The 23,794-nt window shown below is 40.8% G+C and overlaps 1 protein-coding gene across 4 annotated transcripts in view; it reads right to left on the reverse strand.

Annotated features, from left to right (window-relative positions):
• Positions 1–23,794, reverse strand: part of ST8SIA4 (ST8 alpha-N-acetyl-neuraminide alpha-2,8-sialyltransferase 4) — a 128,724-nt gene that overhangs the window by 80,353 nt on the left and 24,577 nt on the right. For all 4 annotated transcript variants that reach the window (XM_053301162.1, XM_053301161.1, XM_053301163.1 and 1 more), the window contains one exon: positions 12,194–12,451. In XM_053301162.1, coding sequence (XP_053157137.1) covers positions 12,194–12,451 — 258 coding nt within the window. The remainder of the gene's footprint in view (positions 1–12,193; positions 12,452–23,794) is intronic.

Genomic DNA, 23,794 nt, shown 5'->3' on the forward strand with positions numbered 1-23,794 from the left:
TTGGAAGTATCAGAGTAGCACACCTGTACTCCTAAACAGGAGTAATCTGGATCTAACCAAATTTGCCCGTATCCCTCTGAGTGTCAAATTAGACATGACTTTAATAACATCATTTGTTTTATTTAAAATATGTATATCCCTCTCCTCCAGTGCAATACTGCTCAGGAAAAAGGTAAGACACAATTGGCCCTGACGTGCTTCCTGTTAACAGCAGATGCCAATCTATATCAGGACCATGGCAAGAGGTAGGCTTAAAGCCCCCTAGCCCACCTCCATCATGGTTTTGATACAGATTGCAATACGCTGAGCTGAAAGTGGAGAAGAAAATCAAATACTTGGGGGTCTGGCTAACAAACAATAATTCTTTGTTGTTTACAAATAATTATGTTAAATTATGGAATACAGTGAAAATTGATTTACAAAGATGGTCTAAAATGAATTTGTCTTTAATGGGAAGAATCTCAGTGGTGAAAATGAATGTTCTGCCTAAAATGTTATTTCTCTTTCAGACTATTCCTATAATCAATACTTCAACTTGTTTTAAGCAATGGCAGAAGGATATAACTAAGTTTGTTTGGGAAGGGAAAAGACCAAGAATTAATTTTAAGAATTTAACAGATGCAAAGGAAAGAGGTGGTCTTACCTTACCGGACTTAAGGTTGTATTTCGATGCTGTGTGTTTAACATGGCTAAAAGAATGGATAACATTAAGAAACCCTAGAATACTTGACTTGGAAGGATTTGATAGAAGGTTTGGATGGCATGCATATCTGTGGTATGAAAAAAGTAAAATACATAGAGATTTTTTGAACCATTATGTGAGAAGGAGTTTAATGAGGGTGTGGCAAAAATATAAAAAATGGTTGGAACCTAAAATTCCGTTATGGGTATCTCCGATTGAAGCTTTATCACGTAAAGGAGTAAATATGCAACTGCATTGGGGTACCTATAGGGATTTGCTATATTTTCAGGACAAGGACTGTAAGTTAAAAAGTTTAACTGAAGTACAAAATTTGGTCAGAGATTGGTTTCAGCACCATCAGTTAAATGAGTTATACAAGAAGGATTTTAAAGTTGGATTTGAAGATCAGACTTCGAACTTTGAGAAGGAATTATGTGAAAATGGTGAAAAATTAGTTTCTAAAATGTATAAACTTTTACTTCTGGAGGAGACAAGAGAGGAAGTGGTTAAAACAACAATGATAAAGTGGGCTCAAGATGTGGGGTGTAACATAGAAATGGCAGCCTGGGGGAAATTATGGAAAGATGATTTAAAATTTACTGCATGTTATACTTTAAAAGAAAATTATTATAAAATGATGTATAGATGGTATCTGACACCAAAAAAATTAGCATTGATGTATAAAAATGTTTCAAACAAATGTTGGAAGTGTGGACATTCACACAACACTAGAACCAGGGGTCACTCCATGAAATTGATTGCCAGGAGGTCTAGGACCAACAAACGGAAGTACTTTTTCACACAACGCATGATCCACTTGTGGAACTCTCTGCCACAGGATGTGGTGACAGCCAACAACCTGGATGGCTTTAAGAGGGGTTTGGATAACTTCATGGAGGAGAGGTCTATCAATGGCTACTAGACTGCAGGCCACCTCCAGCCTCAAGGGCAGGGTGCCTCTGAGTACCAGTTGCAGGGGAGTAATGGCAGGAGAGAGGGCACGCCCTCAACTCCTGTCTGTGGCTTCCAGCGGCATCTGGTGGGCCACTGTGTGAAACAGGATGCTGGACTAGATGGGCCGTGGGCCTGATCCAGCAGGGCTGTTCTTATGTTCATATGTGGTGGACCTGTGGGACGGCTAAGGCCTATTGGGATATGATATATAATGAGTTAAAGAAAATATTGAAAATGACATTTCCTAAGAAGCCAGAATCCTTCCTGCTGGGAATAACACAAGGTGTAATTTCTACAACTAATTTAACATTTTTAATGTATGCTTCTACGGCGGCCAAAATAATATATGCACAGAAATGGAAGAGTAATGAACTGCCTTCAAAAGAAGATTGGCTGATAAAAATTTTGGAATATGCGGAGATGGCAAAACTTACAACATTGATAAGAAACCAAAACTTAGGATGTTTTAAAGAAGATTGGAAACCATTTTTGTTGTATTTAAAGAACTATTTTCCTACTATGGACTTTACAGCAGGGTTTGAAATTTAGTAAAAATTGCAGATTGGGTAGACTAACTGTGTTTGTAAGGGTTTAAATTTATGTTTTGAATTATTATTATAGCAAGGGTAAATCTTATAGCTGATAATTCACGAAGAGATGTGTGTGGGAAGTCCACTTTTGTTTATTTGTTACTATTGTTAAAATCAATAAAAACTGAATTTGGAAAACAAACAAACAAACAAAAAACAACAGATTGCAATCTGCATGCTGTTTACAAGGGGTGGGGGCAAGCAAGCACTCCAGATTTAAGTCCTGTGTAGTTTGGCCCTCAATGCTAGTAAGAAAGAGGAACAAAAGAGTTTACAAAGATATGTATTCATCCACCCCCAGACTGCTTTCCTCTAGCAGCGTTGCTATTTAAAGCCCCAGTCATATGTGATAATCTAGCAACTGCTCCTTAGATTTCAAAAAGCATTTCGTCTTATAAACACTCCTGTAAACATTTCAGCCATTTGCAACATGGTCCATTCCACTGACTGAACCCGTTAATAGAAGCACATATCTGAAATGAGTGTCATTCTCCAGACTGTATACCGGCTTGAGGAGGCAGGTGCATGACTATAAATATGAGCAACAACAAAAATATCAGTGATTCATCTCTTCCTGTGAGAGACTGCAATACTACTGATTCTTTTGCCATAGAAATTTACCTTAGTATTTCTACAGAAGAACCTGAAATGTAACCAGTGGGTGACCTGGAAACAATGAAATCAAAAGAACTTTGCAAAGAATGGCTCTCGTTTGGGGAATCTGCTATTTTAGCCTCAATAATGGGAAATTAATGATGATTTTAACATAAGGAGTCTTTGATGGTCACTACTAAATTAAGAAAAGACTGGGGGAGGAAGGGAAGGGACAGGGCAGTGGCAGCGGTGAACATAAGAACAGCCTTGCTGGATCAGGCCCAAGGCCAATCGAGTACAACATCCTGTTTCACACAGTGGCCCACCAGATGCCGCTGGAAGCCACAGGCAGGAGTTGAGGGCATGCCCTCTCTCCTGCTGTTACTCCCCTGCAACTAGTACTCCCCTGCAACTGGTACTGTGGCGGAGGGAGTTTCAACAGGCTTGTCAAAACTCCAACAGAGTTTCATAATTGAATAAATCAATCGGAAATCGAATAAATAAATAAATAATGACAGAAGGGAATTTAATCAGAGTTCCTCCTGTTCGCACTGCCAACTATTATTACAGGATTCTTGCCAATAGTGCCTGAAATATGACATATTGGGTCTAGACATACTTCTTGCAACTATCTGAATGCACAGCCCTCACATATACACATTTGGCTATATAAAAAAGTGATAGGATTAACAAGAAACTAACTCTAAACTAATCCAACATTTCACGTTCCTTGGTACTGGCAATGACTAGCTATGTAACGGTGTTTGGCTGGAGGGCCATTTGTGGTGAGGGGGGCCAGTGAACAGCCCTTCAGGGTTTCTGCAGTCTGGAGGGCTGGGAATGGCCCTCGCTTGGGGAGGTGGCTCGACCCACCAACTCAGAGTTCGGTGACTTGAGCTGGGGTGGGTCGGGTTGCCCCTCCCCAGCGGGGAAAAGCCTCGTGGTGAGAAGAAGTCAGGACTCGGCGTCTGACTAAATCAGTACCCGACCCTTCATCCTGGTGTGGGACGGCCCTCCCTAGGAGGCAGTCCCACACAGGAGGCGTACCCACACTTTGGTTAGTTAGGTACCTCGTTGCAAGTCTTATTCTGCTATACATTAATAAACTGGCCCTATTTTACTCCAACTAAGCCTGTCCTGTCTTCATTTGGGCTGGGGGTGCAATGACTAGCTATGGACCAGCCCAATATAGGACCAAAGAAATATTTCAGATTCCTAAACATTAGCCTCTGAGTACCCAGTCACCTAAATATCTGAGCTTTTTCCGGCCTTCTGAATATCGCTGCTTATTACAAGTACTGCAAACAATTGATGCATCATAATCAAAGATGAGTAGTCAGTAGAAGCGTTGCTCTAGTATAGTGATGAACATTCCATATGGTTTCTAGGATTACTTAGTGCTTTATCTGCATGCTGCAAATGAAGCAGAAGACATAAACTGTGGCCGGCAACAGATGCAGTGGGAATCCAAATCTGAGAAACAGCAGTGCTTGCACATAGCATTTGCACTTTAATAACTAGCTCAAAGTGGACCAAAGAAAGCCATTAATTGAGGTGATTGTGGACAAAAGAGGTGTAAGGGAGAAAGCAACCCAAGTAAAATCAATGCCTCTCACAACTCTGATCAGATATATGCTTGATCTGAACATATACAGTACATAAATTGGGTTACTACAACCAGAAGTTTGTATAAAACTTCTGCTTGGGAAAGATCCACAGCTGACACTGTACTTTGTAATGCAAGCAGTGCAACCAATATGGGCCCTGTTCTGGTTTCTTTCTGCAATGCAGATGGAGGAAGAGAGTGGTAGTGCAGATTCAGCTCAACACCTATATATGAAGTCCCTTGGTAAAACTGCTTAATATGCCCAACTATGGCTTTCCCCTCTAATTCTCAACCTGTAAGAGAAGAGAATCCTCTTCAGTAATCTGCATTCTTCAGACTCTCACTTACTGTGGTTTAATACAGGATTTAATACATTCCATGCTGGGAAAGGGCAAATAGGAAGATATGCTGTGCATGAAGTAGGAAGCACGCATTTCATAAAATATATATATTTTAAAAGAGCTATTTGCATGCGAAGTCAGTATTATTCATAGCAATGGAAGGTTTTTTTAAATGGCAAAATTCAGTAAAATGAAGAACTAGACTGAGAAAGCTGTATTGCAGAAGTAGCAATACTGAAACAAGGATACCAGACTACAATGTTATGCAAGTTTTAGATTAGATCATGTTCAAGGAACAAGGAAATGATAGTGGTTCTAATCAGGAAGCTCTGTTTGTTCTGAAGTTTCTCAAAGAAGCAACCCCTTTTGCTATTTAAGGAACTCACTTTTCTGTTTCATTCAGGCTTTGTTAGCAGAATGTAAGAATACACAGGGTAGAATATAAGGGGTTCAGCCAGAAATGGAAATTCTACTTAACCTTTCATGCAACTGTCAAAGGAAAAACCAAAAAAACAAAACAAAAAACCCAACCTCTCTTCTAAGCTTTGAAACAAGAAGTTCAAAGATTCACTGGCTGACATCCTGACTAAGGAAGCACTACTGCAACAGAAGCATCAAGGTAGCACTGGTGCTTCTGAAGAGTTCCAGAATAATGCTGTAGCAGTGCTACTCTGCGTGGGGGAAATTTCAAGGACCTTCTCCCTCTGCAAGTCCTCTGTGTAACACAAAAGTATATCCCTGAGGGTTGTGTATTTTTGGGTGGCACAGTGTCCTTTCTGGGGAAGGGGAGGTTGTTGAAATTTGCCCCCACAACTGAGCTAGCACTGGAGCTGAGTTAGTTGATTGTTTCAGAAGCACTGGTGCTTCATTAAACAGCAGCAGTAACAAAAATCAAGCAAAAAATTTGAGCACTCTATTGAGCTAATTCTCATTATGTTCAGAATTCTGTTCTGTATGTTCATTGACTTGTTTACCTATAGTAACAATCTTAAGTGTCAATTTGGATTTGAAACTGTGGAAACAAATTCATTTCCCACTGACAACCAAACAATAGCGAGCTTGTGTTCAATTAAGGCATCACCACCGTTAGCCAACCTAGACAGATTCTTCTGTTAATGTAAAAATCACCTGCTTAAAATCCAGCAAAATGCATTTATATTTTGTGCATTTATGTTTTGAGGGTTGGGTAACATCCCATGTGAGAATCCACACTTTTCCAAGCATGAGATATACTTCACAGGCATGATGTCATTCATTCTGTGCAGAAACAAATTTGGGCTGCCTCGGGAAAGTGAATTTTTACCTTTCTAAAGTATCTATTTATGGGCCCCTGAGACAGCACTGCTTTGCTAAAGCAGCAGCAGCAGTAACCTCAGTACGCTGGAATTGATTATCCTGCAAAAACAGCAAGTTTAAAAAAGAAAAAGAGAACTCACATTCTCAGTTCCTAGTTGCATGTGAGATGTTTAAACACAGCCCTCAGACTCTTTCCTTTGGAGAAGCTGCACATCTAGCCAGTAGTTGGTAAGGGCATGAAAAAATAAGGAGAGGAATTAATGTAAATTTCAGGGGTAAAGAGAGATCAGGGTAGATAGTTTCACCCATGATAAAAAGCTCACCATAAAGCCTTTTAATCTCCTGAAAGCCCATCCTGCCCTGTTCTGCCATCAGGCCAAAATTAAAAACCTACCTAGAACAATAAGAAATTTCCCCACTATATAGAGAGCAAAATAGAACAGTTAAAACTTAACATTTTTATGGTCACTAGGCTGAAATAAATATTGATTGCCTGACTGATGAATATCTTTAATGGTTTTGACTGTCACTTTAAAAAATATCTCAGATATTCTAGTTTGTAGAATGCTCTTGTACAAAATTCCATCTCATTCATACTTTCAACAAGCTAATTCATTTTTATTGGCTCCTCAGAGTGAATTATTTGGGTTGTTTTTTAAAAAAATATATATAAAGGGCTTTAGGGACCTTCATGACCTTCTGCATGGCAGCTTCAAAAGGCTAGTTTTCCATATGAATAACAGGTAGCAAAAATAACACTACATAAAATAATGATATTCATCCATTCAGATCCATACTTCTACCATAGCTTCTGAAAGAGCTCTAGTGATTTCCACAGAAGAATCTTTGAAATTTTATTTATTTATTTACATATTTTAAAATGAGATTTACAATTTAAAGCAGGGGCCTCTCCAAGGTTTTTCTTCCTGTTTAGGTGTTCACAATCTTCAACCCTACGTGCACATAAGCTTTCTACCTGATATCCCCCAAACAGATTAATTAAACAAATACAGTAACACAATTTCCATGAGACTATGGGAACTGAACAACGGCACTGAGATATTAAAACTTGTCTACAAAATACAAATGTGAAGGTGGTTACAGCTTTTGTGTATGAGCCGCAGCATTCCCCCTGCTCAAACATTATGCGAAATGAGTGTACAGGCATCTGCACTCATGTACATGTTATTGTGTGAATGACTATACATGCATTTTCAGAAATGAACCTGGGTACAGGCCTCCCACATGCAGCGTACAGCTATGATGTGTACCTCTGTACATGTTGAAGATAATATGTGGAGAACAGTCTATGCATATACTGTGCACAGATTGTATATATGTGTACTGTTGAACATAATATGTGAAGAACTGTCTAAGCATACACTGTAGACGGACTGTACATGTGTTAAACATAACATGTTAACAGGACTATTGTCTTCCTGCACACACCTGGAAAGCCCCATACATACCTGTGAGACAGAATGCTGCATGACTTGCATACTCAGAACCATGGGACTGTACCTCCTGACTAGGAGCTCTATACCTGTTCTGACCACTCACAACAACTGACTCCACAGTATCCTAACTGTCAGGTATTCTTTCAGAAGTTTCACAGTGCTTGGAGTAATTCTGAGAGAACTGGAAATTTCTACTACCAGTGCAAGTTCCCAATCATCTATGTTCCATCTTACGTAAATGCTTATTGTGTAGTATACAGAACTGCCCACAATATATATATCGGCTGAATCCAAATTACTTTACTTGTTTCTATTACTTCCCATGTCTAGGGTACTTTATGGATATTTTATGGGGCTGACCCTTAGGAAATTTAAAGAGGTAAGTCCAAAAAGCCTAAGGTAAGTCTATCTGGCCATCATACTGGGTCATATGGCAGACACCGAGTCTGTCTACCATAAGAATAACAGCATGGTTCTTTCATTTTGCCTAATGTAGACAACAGCACAGGATGCAGATCTGAAAATGTTGAGCACGCATAATGTAAATGTGAAACATACTGTGGGGTGCAAAATAAGGCTCTTTATTAAGTACATGGCCACTTAAGAGATAAGCTTTACTACATGTTGCCTGTGTAGTGAAACAGGGGATTTGATAGAGTGGGCAGAGTGAGACCTAAAAAGGAAAAGTACACCCAAACTGAATCCAAAGAATTGCTGCCCTCGGACTTCATATATGTGTTACTTCACATTCTTATCCTTCATTCCAATCTATCAAATAATTCAGTTCAATTTCTGCTACCTGACCTATTTTCACATACTCCTGGCTCAGTTATCGTCCTAGAGTGAGAAGAACAATAGAAAGTCAATAGTTATCTGTGCTCAGACTAGTAAGGATGCTTTAATCAGCTGAATAAAACCCCAATTGCTATTTCTCATTTTACATCTACTTCCTGAAACTCTTCAGATTCTGATGAGGAAGGCATTTCCCCTATACTTTTTATTTATTTATATTTATTCACATGACAGGTACTTCTTTGCTGAGTAAGCAGGGATCAAACCAACCAAGAAAGAAACATTTTATCCATTTGATATTTTTTTTCCTTTTTAACTACATTAAATTAATATTAATTTCAAATACTGTATTTCAGAACTAGCCTATATATTCTTCACTGAATCTCTAGGGAACTGTACATAGGAAACTATGGCATTCTCATAAGAACAGAGACATATCCATAAATTATCCTACCTATTGTAATACAGATCACTTCCCCCCTAAAAATGGATTAAGAATGGGCCTTCTCAGAAGTATTTTTGCACTACCTTATAGAAATGTAATATTTTTCATGTCTAGCCTACAGAAACAGAAATCCAAATTCATTTAGCAGGAAACATAAATGCATTGCTGATTTCAAACGCCAACCATGCTGTGACCCTGAGTATCATCACATGCATTTTGCTCTGGGAGATTCACTGCTGGTTGAAACTGAATTACTCCACTGATTGGTCTTATACCTCCATGAATTCAGACATGCCACTATTCACTTGACAATGGGCTAGTTTGGACAATCCTGTCCAACCGAACTAATGAAGAAGTGCATGTGAATGCATGTCCTGCCCTTGCTTCTGCACGCTGAGAAGCAGAACATGCAAACTACTCCTCACCATGTAATTTAAACACTACCTTAAAGAAGTATTTAAATCATGCAGTAAGTGGAGGTTTGGATGTTCTGTGCCCCAATATGATTATGGAGCAGGAAGATGGAATGGGGTGAGGGAAGACATGCATACACATGTCCCTCCCCATGTGATTTGGCAGACTGGTTGCATGGTATTGTCCGAACCAACTTAAACACATTGAGAAGACTCAGGGTTTCAGGCAGTATGAGCTGACTGGCCCACCCAAATCCCTGAGGCATATGCGCACACATCCCATGGATATCCTGCCCCCTGGTGTGCAATAGTATTCCTGCATAATCATGTGGAAGGAGAAACATCCAAACCATCCCTCACCACACAATGTATGTGCTACTATAAACTCCTATTCAAATTGCACTGTGAGGGGCAGTTTGGAGGTTCTGCCCTTCTACCTGTGGAAAAATGCACCAGATGTAGGGGAGATGTGCAGGCACATGCTCCTTCCTACATGATTCATCAGTCCAGGTAGGCAAAGAGTTCGCCCGGGCTCTTGGCAGCCTGAGCATGGGAGGGGGGAGTTCGCTCTGGGCTCCTATGGATCCCAAGCCACACCCCCGTGTGCGTGACATCACGTGCATGGGCATATTTGAGGGTGCCGCCGAGCGGGGCTGGACGCAGGCCGCCGCTGGGCTGGCTCCACGCCTGAGGCATAATGTCGTCTCTCCAGGATACCCCAGAGTCCAATCTGGCTGCCACATTTTGAACTAACTGAAGTTTCCAAACTACATACAAAGGCCGCCCTACATAGAGCGCATTGCAGTAGTCCAAACTGGAGGTTATCAGCTGGCGTACGGCTGTTTTCAGGTCACTCTCCTCAAGGAACAGGAGGGTTGTCAAATCAGTCACAGCTGGTAAAAAACTGAGAGATCAAAAAAAAAAAAAAAAATCCCCAAAACCCAGTAATAAAACTGCCACAACAAGACAGCAAATGTCAGCCCACTTACACTGGGCCACCAGGAAGCAAGCCTGCATTTCTCCCTTTTTCAATTCAAACTGAGAACAATAGCAGGATTTACTCAGTGGCTGACATACAGAGCAAGGAAATGCCAATGCAGTGAGAAAGCAGCCTGACAGCACTTCCCAACTAAATGCATCAGTGCAGTGGGCATTTTTAATGCCCTCCTCTTCCACAGAGAGCCCAGGCCTGCCACTTAAAAATATGCCCCCAATGGTTGTGCAGCACTCAGGGTCATATTTTTGAGCGGCACAAATGGCTTCTTGGCGAAGGGGAGGGCTTCAACAATTGCTACTTCCCCTCTGCACTGGTGCAGTTTGCTAGGAAATGTTGTTAGGTTGTTTTCTCTCTGCGCTGGTGATTCCTTGCTGTGAATGTCAGCCAGTTTTATTACAATGTTGCTAAATCTGATCAGCTTTAGCAACATGATGTCTCAGGTACACTCTTCTTTTTACAAATATTTATATAATGCTTTTCCACAAAAAAGGTTTACATAGGAAACTTTTACTTTTTACATAAGAAACGTTTACATAGGAAAAAAAGAATAAGATGGTTCCCTGACACAAGAAGGCTTAAATTAGAAAAACAAATGAAAGGAAGGCCCTAGCAATAGTCACTGGAGGGACACTGTGCTGGAGTTGAATAGGGACAGTTGCTCTTCCCCTGATAAATATAAGATAGCCATCAGTTTAAAAGGTGCCTTTTTGCCAAGTAGGAAGGTGTCGTTATACCTCATTGATTGGGATCCTACAGAAAAGCCATTTCAAAATTTAAAAAATTGTGTTGAAACAAATATCATTTCAGGATAGCAGTTCAGGAAAACAGTGGCTGCAAACAGGCGCAAAAATGTGCAAAAAAGTGGAGAAAAGTTTTTTTTCCCTTTTTTTTTGCGGAGCCTTTTGGTACTTATTTTGAAATTACAAATTTCAGACAGCAACTGAAAATCAAAGCTCATGGACTTCTGTTGCGGCACTAATTTATACCTGCTGTCAATGTTTCTTCCTCCTAAACAAGCATGCACAGGCCTGAAGCTATACTGCAATCCCAAAGAAAGTGCCATTTAATTTAATTTAATTTAATTTAATTTAATTTAATGCAACTTACTCCCTAATGAATGCATTTAGGACTTAAGAGTTTATTCTACTGATTTCAGCTGGAGAGTTGGACACTTGATACTGAAATGAATGAGAGTGCTTAAAAGTGCTTAAGTTTGGGGAGATCATGTCCACTATGGTCTTTTATATGCAAAGTCATGGAGAATGGTTACTTATAAAGAATAGTGGGCATAAAGCATAACCCGCTGAAGTCAACTACAAGACCCCAATTGATTTTAATGGTTCTGGATGGCACCCAATGCTCTGTATTTTCAACTAAAGCTTGTTTTACATTCATACAATGACAGCCTATTAAACAGTGCCTGCAACTCCTTTTAATTTCCTGCTGACCTTTTGACAATGCATAACACTGTGTTTTGGACAAGCAAACTAATTATTAAAACTAAAATATGTGAATACATTTGTACATGCAGTCAGAATATATTTTCAATGCAGCATGCAAGGGTTTAAATGTACAACTTCAAATTCCGTTAATGGGAGAGATCTGGCTAATCCGCAACACATTTCACGTAATTTTTACCCCATACAGTGCATATATAATACAGAAAGGTGGTAAAGCAGTAGTCATTCCTGATGACTACTGGCAAGAAAGAGAAAATGAAAATGTTTTACTTTTTGTAGTGCCAGGTTTCTAAAGGAATAGTTATTTTTTTTCCCCTGCATAAAGAGCATCCAAGATCTTACAAAAACAATAACACAAATCTCTCTGCAGTCTCCGACAGTGCAAATTCCCATTTACAACATAGGGATGGTCCTGCTCTTTCTGTATTGAAATATATTTAACTTTAGGCACCACACAATGAAAAGCATCACTGAAAATTTTCAAATAATTGTACCAACTTAAAAATATCTGTGTTCATTATTGTTGAAGTAATAGACATCCTGCCATGCAAAAGATGAAGACTCACCTTATAACAAACTCATGGTTGTCAATCTCTTTTCCACACCCACTGTCCAGGAGGATGCCAGAATTTCCAACAACAGCACATGTCTTAAATCGACGGTTCTTCATTGGTGAAACTTCAGGAAGAAGACTGTGCAAATCCTGAGAAATATTTAGTGTACGGCGTCTGTCTAGCACATAGTGGATCACATCTCCTGGCTTGAAGCTGCTTTTGACTACTGAGACATCTCTTTCTGCATCCAAAAATCGAAGAATGTTCTTCCTGTGTTTAAAATAAGGAGGCAAATTTAGAGGGTCCTATATTATATTCCAGAAGAGTATTATTATTATTATCATTATTATTATTATTATTACATTTCTATCCCGCTCTTCCTACAAGGAGCCTAGAGCGGTGTACTACATACTTAAGTTTCTCCTCACAACAACCCTGTGAAGTAGGTTAGGCTGAGAGAGAAGTGACTGGCCCAGAGTCACCCAGCAAGTCTCATGGCTAAATGGGGATTTGAACTCGGGTCTCCCCGGTCCTAGTCCAGCACTCTAACCACTATACCACGCTGGCAACAGTAGCCTGTTGCTTGCAGCAAAACTGCAGCATGAACTTTCAAAGACACTTTGTGATAATTCAGATGTAAACAGTGGGGCGATTCTCATGATCGCCAAGAATGGGAGGGGGGGTAGGGAAGGCTCCAAAAAGCTTCCGTTCCCCAGTCAATTGAGGAACTGGTCATGGGAGCACAGAGTACCCCATGAGCAGCCCTGCTCTGTGAGCAGGGCGGAGGGATCTGAGAGCAGAACTTGTTGTTCTGGCCTCCGTGAAGCCTACAATGCAACGCGTGACATGCACGTTGCATTGGGGGATTCCCACAAGAGACCGGCACTCTAGGCACCCATTTCTGTGTGTGACCAGGCTGGAAGCAGCCCATAATTACACACAAGCAAGTATCTAGGGATAAAAGAGCACTCGTTCCCTTAACCGTGGCTAACAACTGGGGTGGACAGGTGGCACCTGCCCCAATCCTAGCACCTGGGATTGGCGGCGCTGCCCCACTAGGATTGGGCCTGATCCTGGTGGTTCTGGGATTGGACAGCACTGCCCCACCTGGGATTAGGCCCAATCCCGGTGGTTCTTGCGTACATCCAAACCAGGGCTGGGCATCCCTAGCCCGGGTTAGGCTGTGCGCGAAAACAGCCTCACTGTTGGGAGGTTATGGGCCCAAGGCTTGAGCTTGCATGCTTCCTCCTACCAATCTCACCTTCTTTTATACATTTGGATCCCTTCCCTCCTTTCTAGGTTTGAGGCAATCCACTGTTTACTGTTTGGTACGAACCAGCAAATATAGCTAGCACTACAAGAAAACAGGATTGCAAACCAGAATCAAACCGTTTCCAATCCTGGTTTGCAGGGCAAGTACAAATAATAGTTTGCTACTTCAGATAACTGGAAAACTATCTTAAACCAGGAAAGTGGGGAGGGAACCATGAGGCACAAGGAAAAGGAATAAGTGGGAATGAGGGCCCATACAAGCCCAGGGCCCCTTGACTTTTCATTCATGTAACATCATGGTTGGAGGTATAGCTGAACCACACCTTCATGGAGACACTTTATGCATTTGATCAAGTGGGCTTTGGCTTACTAAAAGTCCACACCACAATAAATCAGTTCATTCAAGTTCCAAGAGCATCTTAAAAACAAAAATAGCATAAAGTCAAGTGTGAAAACTGATCATTTATGGCTTTCATAAAGCTGTGACGAGACTGTATTTGTAAACCTAAGTTTTAAAGGCTACAGCTTGATTTTAAAATTTGAAAGTCCTGTTTCCATTAATATACTTGTATTTATTTTAAAAAATTTCATGCAGCAATCAATAGATCTAGTACAAGAATCACTTCCAGTCATCTCATTTTGAGAATACATGAGAAATTTTATCCTCGGCATTGCTCCCTTTTATAAGTGCCAAAAGCTTAAAAGCCCAACAGGTGTGGCTCTCACCCGCCCTATCAGGCAAACCTGGCTCAGGTGCAGGATTTTACAGCAATTAAAAGTGAGCAAAACAACAGACAGCAACCAAAGGGGGATGTACACAGAAGCCACAGCCAGAGACCCACTTGCCAGATGAAATAAACTCCTACCCCACAGTGATTCTTCCAGTCACCTTCAGAGCTTCCCCCAGCATTCCATTCATTCCCAAAATGCCAGGGAACAATTACTTCATAATGCTAGATTGGTCCAAAATATGTCAGAGATCATCCATGACTTGATTAAGGATGAAGGAGCCAACCTGGTATGCATTACGGAGACCTGCTCAAGAGAAGCTCGTGGTCCAGTTTGGTTCCAGCTTCTCTCAGTGGGATATTCCATGTTGGAGCAGGTGAGGGAATGTAGGTGGAGAAGTGGGGCGGCTGTGGTCTATAAGACAATTTCCCTTACCAGGATCCCTGGCCAGGAATTGGCCTATACTGAATTTGTTTACCTAAGCAGTGAGGTTCGCCTGGCTTCATCACTTTGTTCTTTTAGACACCAGGTAAAAACCTTTTTGTTCACCCAGGCCTTTTAAATTTGGGTTTTCAGCTTTGATCTAATTTTTAACTAATTTTAAAATGAGTTTTTAAGCTGCTTCATATTGTATTTTCACTTTTTTGACTGTTATGATTTAATGTGTTATGTGTTTTTATTGTACGTTGCTATCCTCTGTTGTGAGCCGCACAGAGAACAATTTGTTATGGGGCGGCTAACAAATAAAGTTGTTTTATTATTATTATTATTGTTATTGTTATTGTTATTATTATTATTATTATGCCTACAAAAACAGATTGGGACATCTGTTAGTATACAAATCACACCACTACCCTAACTGAGCTGACAGATCTGGTTGAGGAGTTGGCATTGGAGCTGTTCAGGCTGTTGTTGGTGGGGGTCTTCATTTCTTCATTTCAGGACTGGGTTGTAAGAAGTGGCTCAGAAGTTCATAGCGACCATGATGACTATAGGCCTATCCCAAGTGTTCTCTGGACCAACGCATGATACTGGTCACACACTCGATTTGGTCTTTTGCTCTGATCAGGGTGGTGTTCCATGGTTGGGGATTCTGGTCATCTCCCTATTGTCATGGACGGACCACCATCTGGTTAAGACTTGTAAGCACAACCCACCTCTGCAGGGATAAAGGATCCATTAGGTTGATCTTCCCAAGAAGATTATTGGATCCAAGAGTATTCCAAGAAGCCTTGGAAGGGTTTAGAGTTGGCTCTACTATTGATTCTGTCGATACTCTGGTGCAAACATGGAATACTGAACTCACTAGAGCAGTAGAAACAATCGCTCCTAAGCATCCTCTCCAACCTGCTTCAAAATTAGCCCCGTGGTATTTGGAAGAACTACAGGAGCAGAAGCCATAAGGTAGACAACCAGAGCATAGGTGAAGGAAGACTCAGTGCAAATCTGACAGATCACAACATAGAGCACATTTGAAGATCTATTCTCTGGCAGTGCAGGCAACAAAGAAATCGTTCTTATGCTTCTGTAAATTCACATCCAGCAAAGCTGTCTAGGGTTGCAAGCAGGCAAGTATATTCCCTCTCCCCCTTGAAATTGAACATGGCACCATCAGTCACTCACTGTGATGTTTTCAATTATGTTTTTGCAGATGAAATCTCTCATATTTGGACTATACTGGATTCCACGGTTACTGAAGAATCTATGGTGGAGGTGTCCAGCAACTCCTCTTATGAGATTAAATTGGATCACTTTCAGTATGTCAGTTAGTGAGGATGTAGACAAACTGCTTCTGATTGTATGTCCTACAACCTGTTCTCTTGACCCTTGCCCAACTTGGCTTATTTCCTCTGGTATTTGTATATCAGAGAGGGTCTGGTAAATATATTATAAATGTTTCTCAGAGGGCGGGCAGGATGCCTCCTTGTCTTAAAGAGGCATTAGGCCTTATTTGAAGAAACCTGCATTGGATCCCTCAGACTAATTACAGACCCGTTCCAATCATCTTTGATCTGGCAAGGTGATTGAGCAGTGGTGGCCTCTCAGCTCCAGGCAGTTTTGGATGATACAGAGAGGGCTGTGGGTTTAACACTGCTGCAGTTGGCCTGATGGATTATCTCCAATTGGCTACTGACAGAGGGAGTGTAACTCTGCTGATTCTTATGGATCACTTAGTGGCTTTCAGTACGATTGACCATGGTAACCTTCTGGGTCGCCTGAGGGACACGGAATTGGGGGGCACTGTTTTACAGTGGTTCCGTTCCTACCTCTTGGGTAGACTCCATATGGTGTGGCTGGGAGACTGCTGCTCTGCAAAGCAAGAACTAAAGTATGGAATTCCACAAGGCTCCTTGCTGTCTCCAATGTTCTTTAACATTTACATGAAACTACTCGAAGGAATCATCAGGAGGTTTGGTGCAGGTGTTATAAATATGCTGATGATAACTAAACTTCTTGGCAATCAGTTACATGGGATGACACAATTTCACACAATGCATAATTAAGCTATGGAATTCTCTGTCACTATGGATGTAGTGACAGCCCCCAGCCTGGATGGCTTTAAGAAATGTTTAGTTAAATTCATGGAGGGCAGTTCTATCAATGGCTACTATTCTGAGGGCTATAGGCTACTTCCAGCCTCAGAGGCAAGATGCCTCTAAATACCAGTTACAGGGGAGTAACAGCAGGAGAGAGGGCAAGCTCTCACCTCTTGCCTGTGGGCTTCTCAGAGGCATCCGGTGGGCCACTGTGTGAAACAGGATGCTGGACTAGATAGGCCTTGGGCCTGATCCAGTAGGCATATTCTTATGGCAGTGTAGTGTAGTGGTTAGAGTGCTGTACTAGGACCGGGGAGACCAGAGTTCAAATCCCAATTCAACCATGATACTTGCTGGGTGACTCTGGGCCAGACACTTCTCTCTTAGCCTAACCTACTTCACAGGGTTGTTGTGAGGAGAAACTTAAGTATGTTCTACACCACTCTGGGCTCCTTGGAGGAAGAGCAGGATATAAAATGTAGATAGATAGACAGACAGATAGATAGACAGATAGAATCTCTCGGAAGTCCAAAATCCCATTCATTTTAACAAGCCTGAATTATGCTAAACCATAGGGCTTTATACAATCCTGGTCTTATTAAGCAATTGTGCTGAACACATGCACCAAAAATCCAACACACCATATAAGAGCAAATAGCATGGAAATATTTTGTAGTATTTAAAGTGCATGTTCAATTTTATATCATCTAATGTTCACGTGTAATTCTAAACGTTAGCGGTAGGCACTCAGCATATGCTTCAATACCTTGCGGAGAGGCTATGGCTCAGGGATACACACAATTTTTATGCAGAAGACCCTAGGTTCAGTTCTTGCCATCTTCAGGTAGGGTTGGGAAAGATCTCTGTCTGAAACCCTGAAGAGCCACTGCCACTCAGTGCAGCAGACAATACTGATACTGACCGCCGTAAGATATTGACTGCTATTCATTCCAGTCTACTTGTGTGTATACTTTCTTTTAGCCCCGCCATTACATTTTTGAACCAGCACACATACAATAACATCATGTAGGCACAGCTAGACATTCATGCTCAATGCTGCAAGTTACAAGAGAATTTCTGGCACTTCTAGACCATTTTAAAGCCAAGGATGTACTGGAGCTCCATTGAAGTCTTATGGGGAAATGAGAAATCATAGATTGGGGTGTGCTTTTTTTAAAGCATAGTCTCTCATGACTCGAACCTCACTAGAAGAAGGGAGGAATCCTCTTCGTCAGTTTTAGAACTTCTGTGTAGATGTGAAGCAGTGTCAGAGTGAAGGGCATCTGATGACTTAGCATACATGAGGGACAGAGAAATGAAGCAGAATGGACACATTAAAACCTGAAGTGCCTAGAGCTCCAAGGAAATGATACAAGTCAAGTCAAAAAAGTTTCCTTTCCTTTTTCTTTTTTAAACATAAAGACTATTTTTCATCCTTAATGTAATCTTGTACACAAATGGGCTTAAAAGACTTTCAGGTCCAATATGCCTAGATAGGCAAATTGTAAGAATACTGGAGGAAATGTATTAAAAAGAAAAATAAGCAAATGATCTAAAGGCATTTAGGTCTGAGACAGAACTATGTACGAAGTAGCAATGGGGCTGAGATTTCACGCTAAGGGGGCTTCAGTGCTGTTTCTGTATCTGCAACTGCAACTACATTGAACTCACAGCTAAGAAGGACATGGAAGCCTTTTTAAGTGCCCATTTTGTGGCATTGGAAATGTTCAGGTATGACATCTTCACATAATCAAATATCGATTTTTTTTAAGGCATCCAATCTCTACTTTGTATACAGTACATCAAAATACCAAGATAGTACAGGCTTCTTGAATTTGTAAGCAGAGGAAAATATGTTACAGCTTCCAAACACACACACCTCCCAAAACCACTGGCTCTTTAATCTTTTAACCCCGAGAACTTCAGGAGCAAAAGGGGAGGAGAGAGGAGAGTCAGCATCTCTTCCTCCTCCTCTGATGGCTGGCTGATGCTCAGCAATACATCCCTCACTGTTGAACTCATGCTTAGGGAGAGGTGGGCTGAACCTGAGCACTAGTCACGAGGAGGGAGGTCCTCCCCCTCCCTTCCTAGAGAAGACTTATCTCACTTGAAGCCAAGATGAGTCCTCCAGTTAGGAGCCAACCATGGACCAGTGAGTTGGAGAGGCAAAAGGAGGAGAGTGAAGAGTGAGCTGTCACCCAGCCAGTAGGCCCTCTCTTTCAGGTTCCACAGACATTTGTCCCATCTTGTTCAATTATAGCTGTGCCTCTGCTGACCTGTATTGCACTGATTGACAGGAGGAGGATTGCCACTCTGTCTTCTGGCCCAAATAAGACCCACAATGGTAGGCATTAGTGAAAAACTCGCATTTTCCTGGAAAACAACCAGCATCTTTTGAGGAAGATTACCTTACACTTCAAATCAAATCAAATTTATTGAATAATCCGCAGGCTGAACTCACTTAGCATTTTGCAGATCATTGTGAGGCCATGAAGTGTTAAAACTCAACTAGGCTGACAGAGGTTCTGAAAGGACTACATTTGCCTGACTATAACCAGAAGTTCTACTGGAAGAATGATTTTAAGACTAGTTAAACACAGACTTACTAAAAAACCTGAATAGATGGTATCCCTCTATTCATACAGAGATCATGCACAAGACCCCAGTTAACATACCAGTCTGATAACATTCTGCATTTCAGCAGGAGTTCTCGTCCAACACCAGATATCAGAAAGAAGGGCATGCCTCAGACTTGCATTCTCTGCAATTCTAATATAATTATTACAATGTAATATTACAATATAATGTAATTATATTACATTATAATGTTTCATTATAGAAACATTGGAATTATGTAGCTTATGTGCATCAGACCAGGGATGTGCAAAATGATTCAACGTCGAAACATTTTGACTTGAAACAGGCCATTTCAAGTGTGAAACAAAATGCCCTTTAAAAAAGGGGCCCACTTCAAGCTTGGAACAAAACAACCCCACTGCAATTTGAAATGTTTCAAGGAACATTTTAGAGGCCTGTTTTCCCCTTGCTGATTGGTTTTCTGGCACTAGCTTCTGATTGGCTTATAATCTCCTTGCTTCTTGGTTGGCTTGTTATCTTGCACATCAAGTGTTATCATGGGCAACTGTGCCCTCATTGGCTGAGGGTGAGGGGGGAAGCGAAAAGGAGGGAATTCAAAGGAACTGGGAAGCAGAGAGTGCTCTTATAGTGTGCCTATCTTAAAGAAGATACATCAGGAGAGAAGGAAGATGTGATTTAGTGGTTTTCTCAGCACCAAGTATAATATGCTGTGCTATTGCTGCTATAACTATCTGGTTTTGCTGCATTTCAGATTGACAAAGGCAGAACTTGGGTGCCTGCCTGCCTTGAGTTGTGGTTTGTTTTGTTTGTGAGATAGTGTTATGGTGAGAAATGGACAGTGGCAGCTCTCTATGTGTGTAATATTTCTTGGTGATTGCTGTGATGAGCTCTGTGTCTTGCCTTGAGACTTACTTGTGCTTTACTCACTGCTCTGCAATCTGCATTGCAAGGTGCATTCAGTCAAAATGCGACTGAAGGTGCTCTAATTGAACTTTTGGCTATGCTTACTGCTAAGAGTGCTTCTGTGGCAGCTGTTCCAATGCTAGAATGTAAGGAGTCGAATTTGCGTATGACAGAACAACTTGTGTCAATGATGTTACTTCAGTTTAGGCACTGGGGCTGGCAGTGGATTCTGAGTTAGTGATTCTTTTAGGGGCATTTTTGGCTGGTTTGAAATGTGTGTTCTGTGGTGGGAGGGACAGATTCCCTTTTACTGTTTGCTTCTGCTTTTTTTTTCCTTCAAGGCAGGGTTGCAAAATGCATTGCAAATTGCAATGCAAAACTTGTGTGGACTCTGTGTACAATATGGGGGTTTGGGAAAAAGGTTAAAAATTGGTTTTTAAAAATGCTCGTTTGCCTATTTCTTTTGTGGGTTGGGTAGTAGGTAGCACCCATCATGCCCTACCCCCCCACTCACTTTGGTGTCCCTAGGGGCTACCCATAGAGAACAATGGAGTGTTTCAAATTTCCCCATTATTCCCTATGGCCAAAACACTCAAAATGTTCTGAGTTTTGTTCCGTTAAAACAACCAGTTTGATCGCTATTCTGATGAAATGTTTTGACAATCTCTTTTATTTCTAATTCAAAACAAAATCCGTTTCATAGCCATCCCTACATCAGACCTATTAAAACAGATTTGTTTTCAATTAAATGTTATTTTTTTGAAACCAGAGAGATATTAAAATTACCTTTGTTTTCATGTACACAGCTGTGCATGCATTGGGAGTAGGATTTTGTTCCAGTATACACACAAGTAACAAAATAAACAAAAGTTGTGCAGATGGTGGTCCTGTAAGATTGAACTGAATCTTCCTTTGTTTTCACAAAGAGACTATGTGCTGAGACTATCACTGGAAAAATGCACAGCTGCTTTCTTCTTGCTTTCAGCATCCAAACTAAAAAAAATGTATTTTTTTAAACAATCTAAGGTAATGCTTTTGATTCGGTGAATGATACACAATTTAATCCAATGGGCTATTCTTTATTATTTCCTACTTCAAAAGTTGTTTGCTATGTAGATCAGTAACTAAGAGCAGATCTCTAAGATTGTCAAGAAGACAAACAACCCCAACAACTGCTCTACGAACCATGCTTTTAGGAAAACTCCCATATTCTGTGCTTGCAGTTAATTTATTGTGAGGAATGAAAATGGAAGATTTATGTTTAGATTCTCTTAGGAATTATTGATTACCAAAAGACAAATGGCCACTTTTATAACTAACTCCACATTGTTTTATTTATCCTAGGAGGCATCTTTGTAAACAAAGCCTTCACTTTTAAAATATTTCATTGATCATTTTTCTAACAAGTAAAATCACTTCCTCTGAACAGAATAAATCACAAAGGGTAAATATGTGATCCTTTTTACTGGAACCCAGCTCTTTCTGGCTTGAAGGATTAGTCTTCGAGTATTTAACATATATTTTCGTGAACAACATAGAAAATAAAAACTCTTAGTAATTAAATGTAGCCTGTTCTCGCTGGATGAGCTCACTGTGGAGAGCTGTGCATATAACACACACAATGGGTAACTGCCTCCCAAAAATGGCAGCAACCAATGGCCTCTTTTTAAACACCTATTCAACAAAGATCATCACACAAGCATCTTCATATTGGTGTAACATATGGGCAGGGCTGCAGAAATCCACTAGTCTACTAGTCTGTGACAAGTGAAAAATGATGCCTGATGAGTGAAAAATGTCCTGAGGAATAATATACTAACATAGTTTAACAAGTAAAATATTTTGGCTCGCTGATAAACTGAGCCAACATTTCTTCACTCCTGCATATGGGGAACTGAATCACTGTACCAGCACATAGTTCCAACTTGGGGACTGGGACCAGTTGTTCCCTCCTCCCAGCTATCACATGATGTAGCAGAGCCACACAAAGGTACTTGCATGGTATTGTCAAGTGGGACAGGAGCAGGGTAGTGTAAAAGGCAGAAATGTGCTGTAACACAAAGCATGTTATGGAATAACATCATAAGAGTTGGTAGGTCCAAAGCACTGTGGCAGCTACAACAGCCTGAGAAAATGGCCCAGTTCAGACATAGCAATAAGTCAAGGTTTAATACATAAACAAGCCAAAGGGATCCAAGGGCTCACGCACTTGCTAAACCCTCCCACAGCACATGCAAGAGGGGAGAGAAAGTTTGCACCTTAAAGCAAACCACAGACATCATCATTTTCTTTAAAATACTTCATGGTGCTTGTAACCAATGAATCCGAATTCCACAATTTGAATCAATAATGCAAACAAAATAGTTCTGTATGGTTTTTGCTTTGCTTTTTGAAAAGAGAGAAGCCTGATTTTTTTTCTCCCAGACTTGGGGTGTCATGGTCTGCTTCTTAAAGGTCAAGTGAAGTCAATTTCGACTCCTGGTGCCCATCGAGCCCTGTGGTTTTCTTTGGTAGAATACAGGAGGGGTTTACCATTGCCTCCTCCTGTGCAGTATGAGATGATGCCTTTCAGCATCTTCCTTTATTGCTGCTGCTCAATATAGTACCAGCTGGGATTCGAACTGGCAACCTTCTGCTTGTTAGTCAAGCATTTCCCTGCTGTGCCACTTAAGGTGACTCTGCTTCTTAGGAAACAAGAAAATATGGTGTGTAGTAGCAATAAAGACTTATATCCTTTGAATTGCCAGATACTTTATTTCCAATCTTACTCCTGGGCTGCAGAGGTCTGCAAGCAGCATCAGATAGTTGAAATTAGGCAGCAGATTTCAGAACCATATATCCCAGATGAAGACAATGTTCAAAGCTCTCTTTATCATATTCTGAGCACAGACCACTTTTACAACATAAACACATTCACCTCACTCGACAAGGCAAACCGACGGAGGCTTCCAAGCATATCAGAAAACCGTCCCTACAGCATCAGAAAGATAACTAGTAATGTGACAGTACATCTTAAAATATCCGAGCACATATTGCCAGATGGCATGGCCCACAATATAACTTATGCTCCATTTGAGGAAAATAAACCACACTATCAGGGTGTGTCAACACTTCTTCCAACAGTGGCTACCATCCAAGAATGACTGTAAGTGTTAAAGAGATATTCACAGAACATACATGGCTTGAGAAATTATTTATACTATAAAGAAATGACAACTGATATACGTTGATACAACAGCTGCTTAAGGTTCTGCTGTTATCACTGCTATTGTATCGATCTTTCGTTCCATGTTTTATTTGCAAGCAATCACCTTGAACACGGTTCCCCCTCCTCCTATTAATACCCATTGTGTTAATCACTCAATAAAATGATTTTTATTATACTGCCTTATTATAAGGTGATATAATAAGGTCTCATTCCTGATGCGCTTCAGTGGGAAAGTTCTTCAGATTTCCCAAGACATTAATGAATTGTTCAAGAGTTTTGGATTTTGTTGGTAGTTTGGGTGAGGTCTGGAATCTACCTGTGAAAATGGCATGTTTCTATAATCTTTCATGGTTTGGTCTGGGAGTT

This window comes from Hemicordylus capensis, chromosome 2 (genome assembly GCF_027244095.1).
Source record: "Hemicordylus capensis ecotype Gifberg chromosome 2, rHemCap1.1.pri, whole genome shotgun sequence".
Lineage (NCBI taxonomy): Eukaryota > Metazoa > Chordata > Lepidosauria > Squamata > Cordylidae > Hemicordylus > Hemicordylus capensis.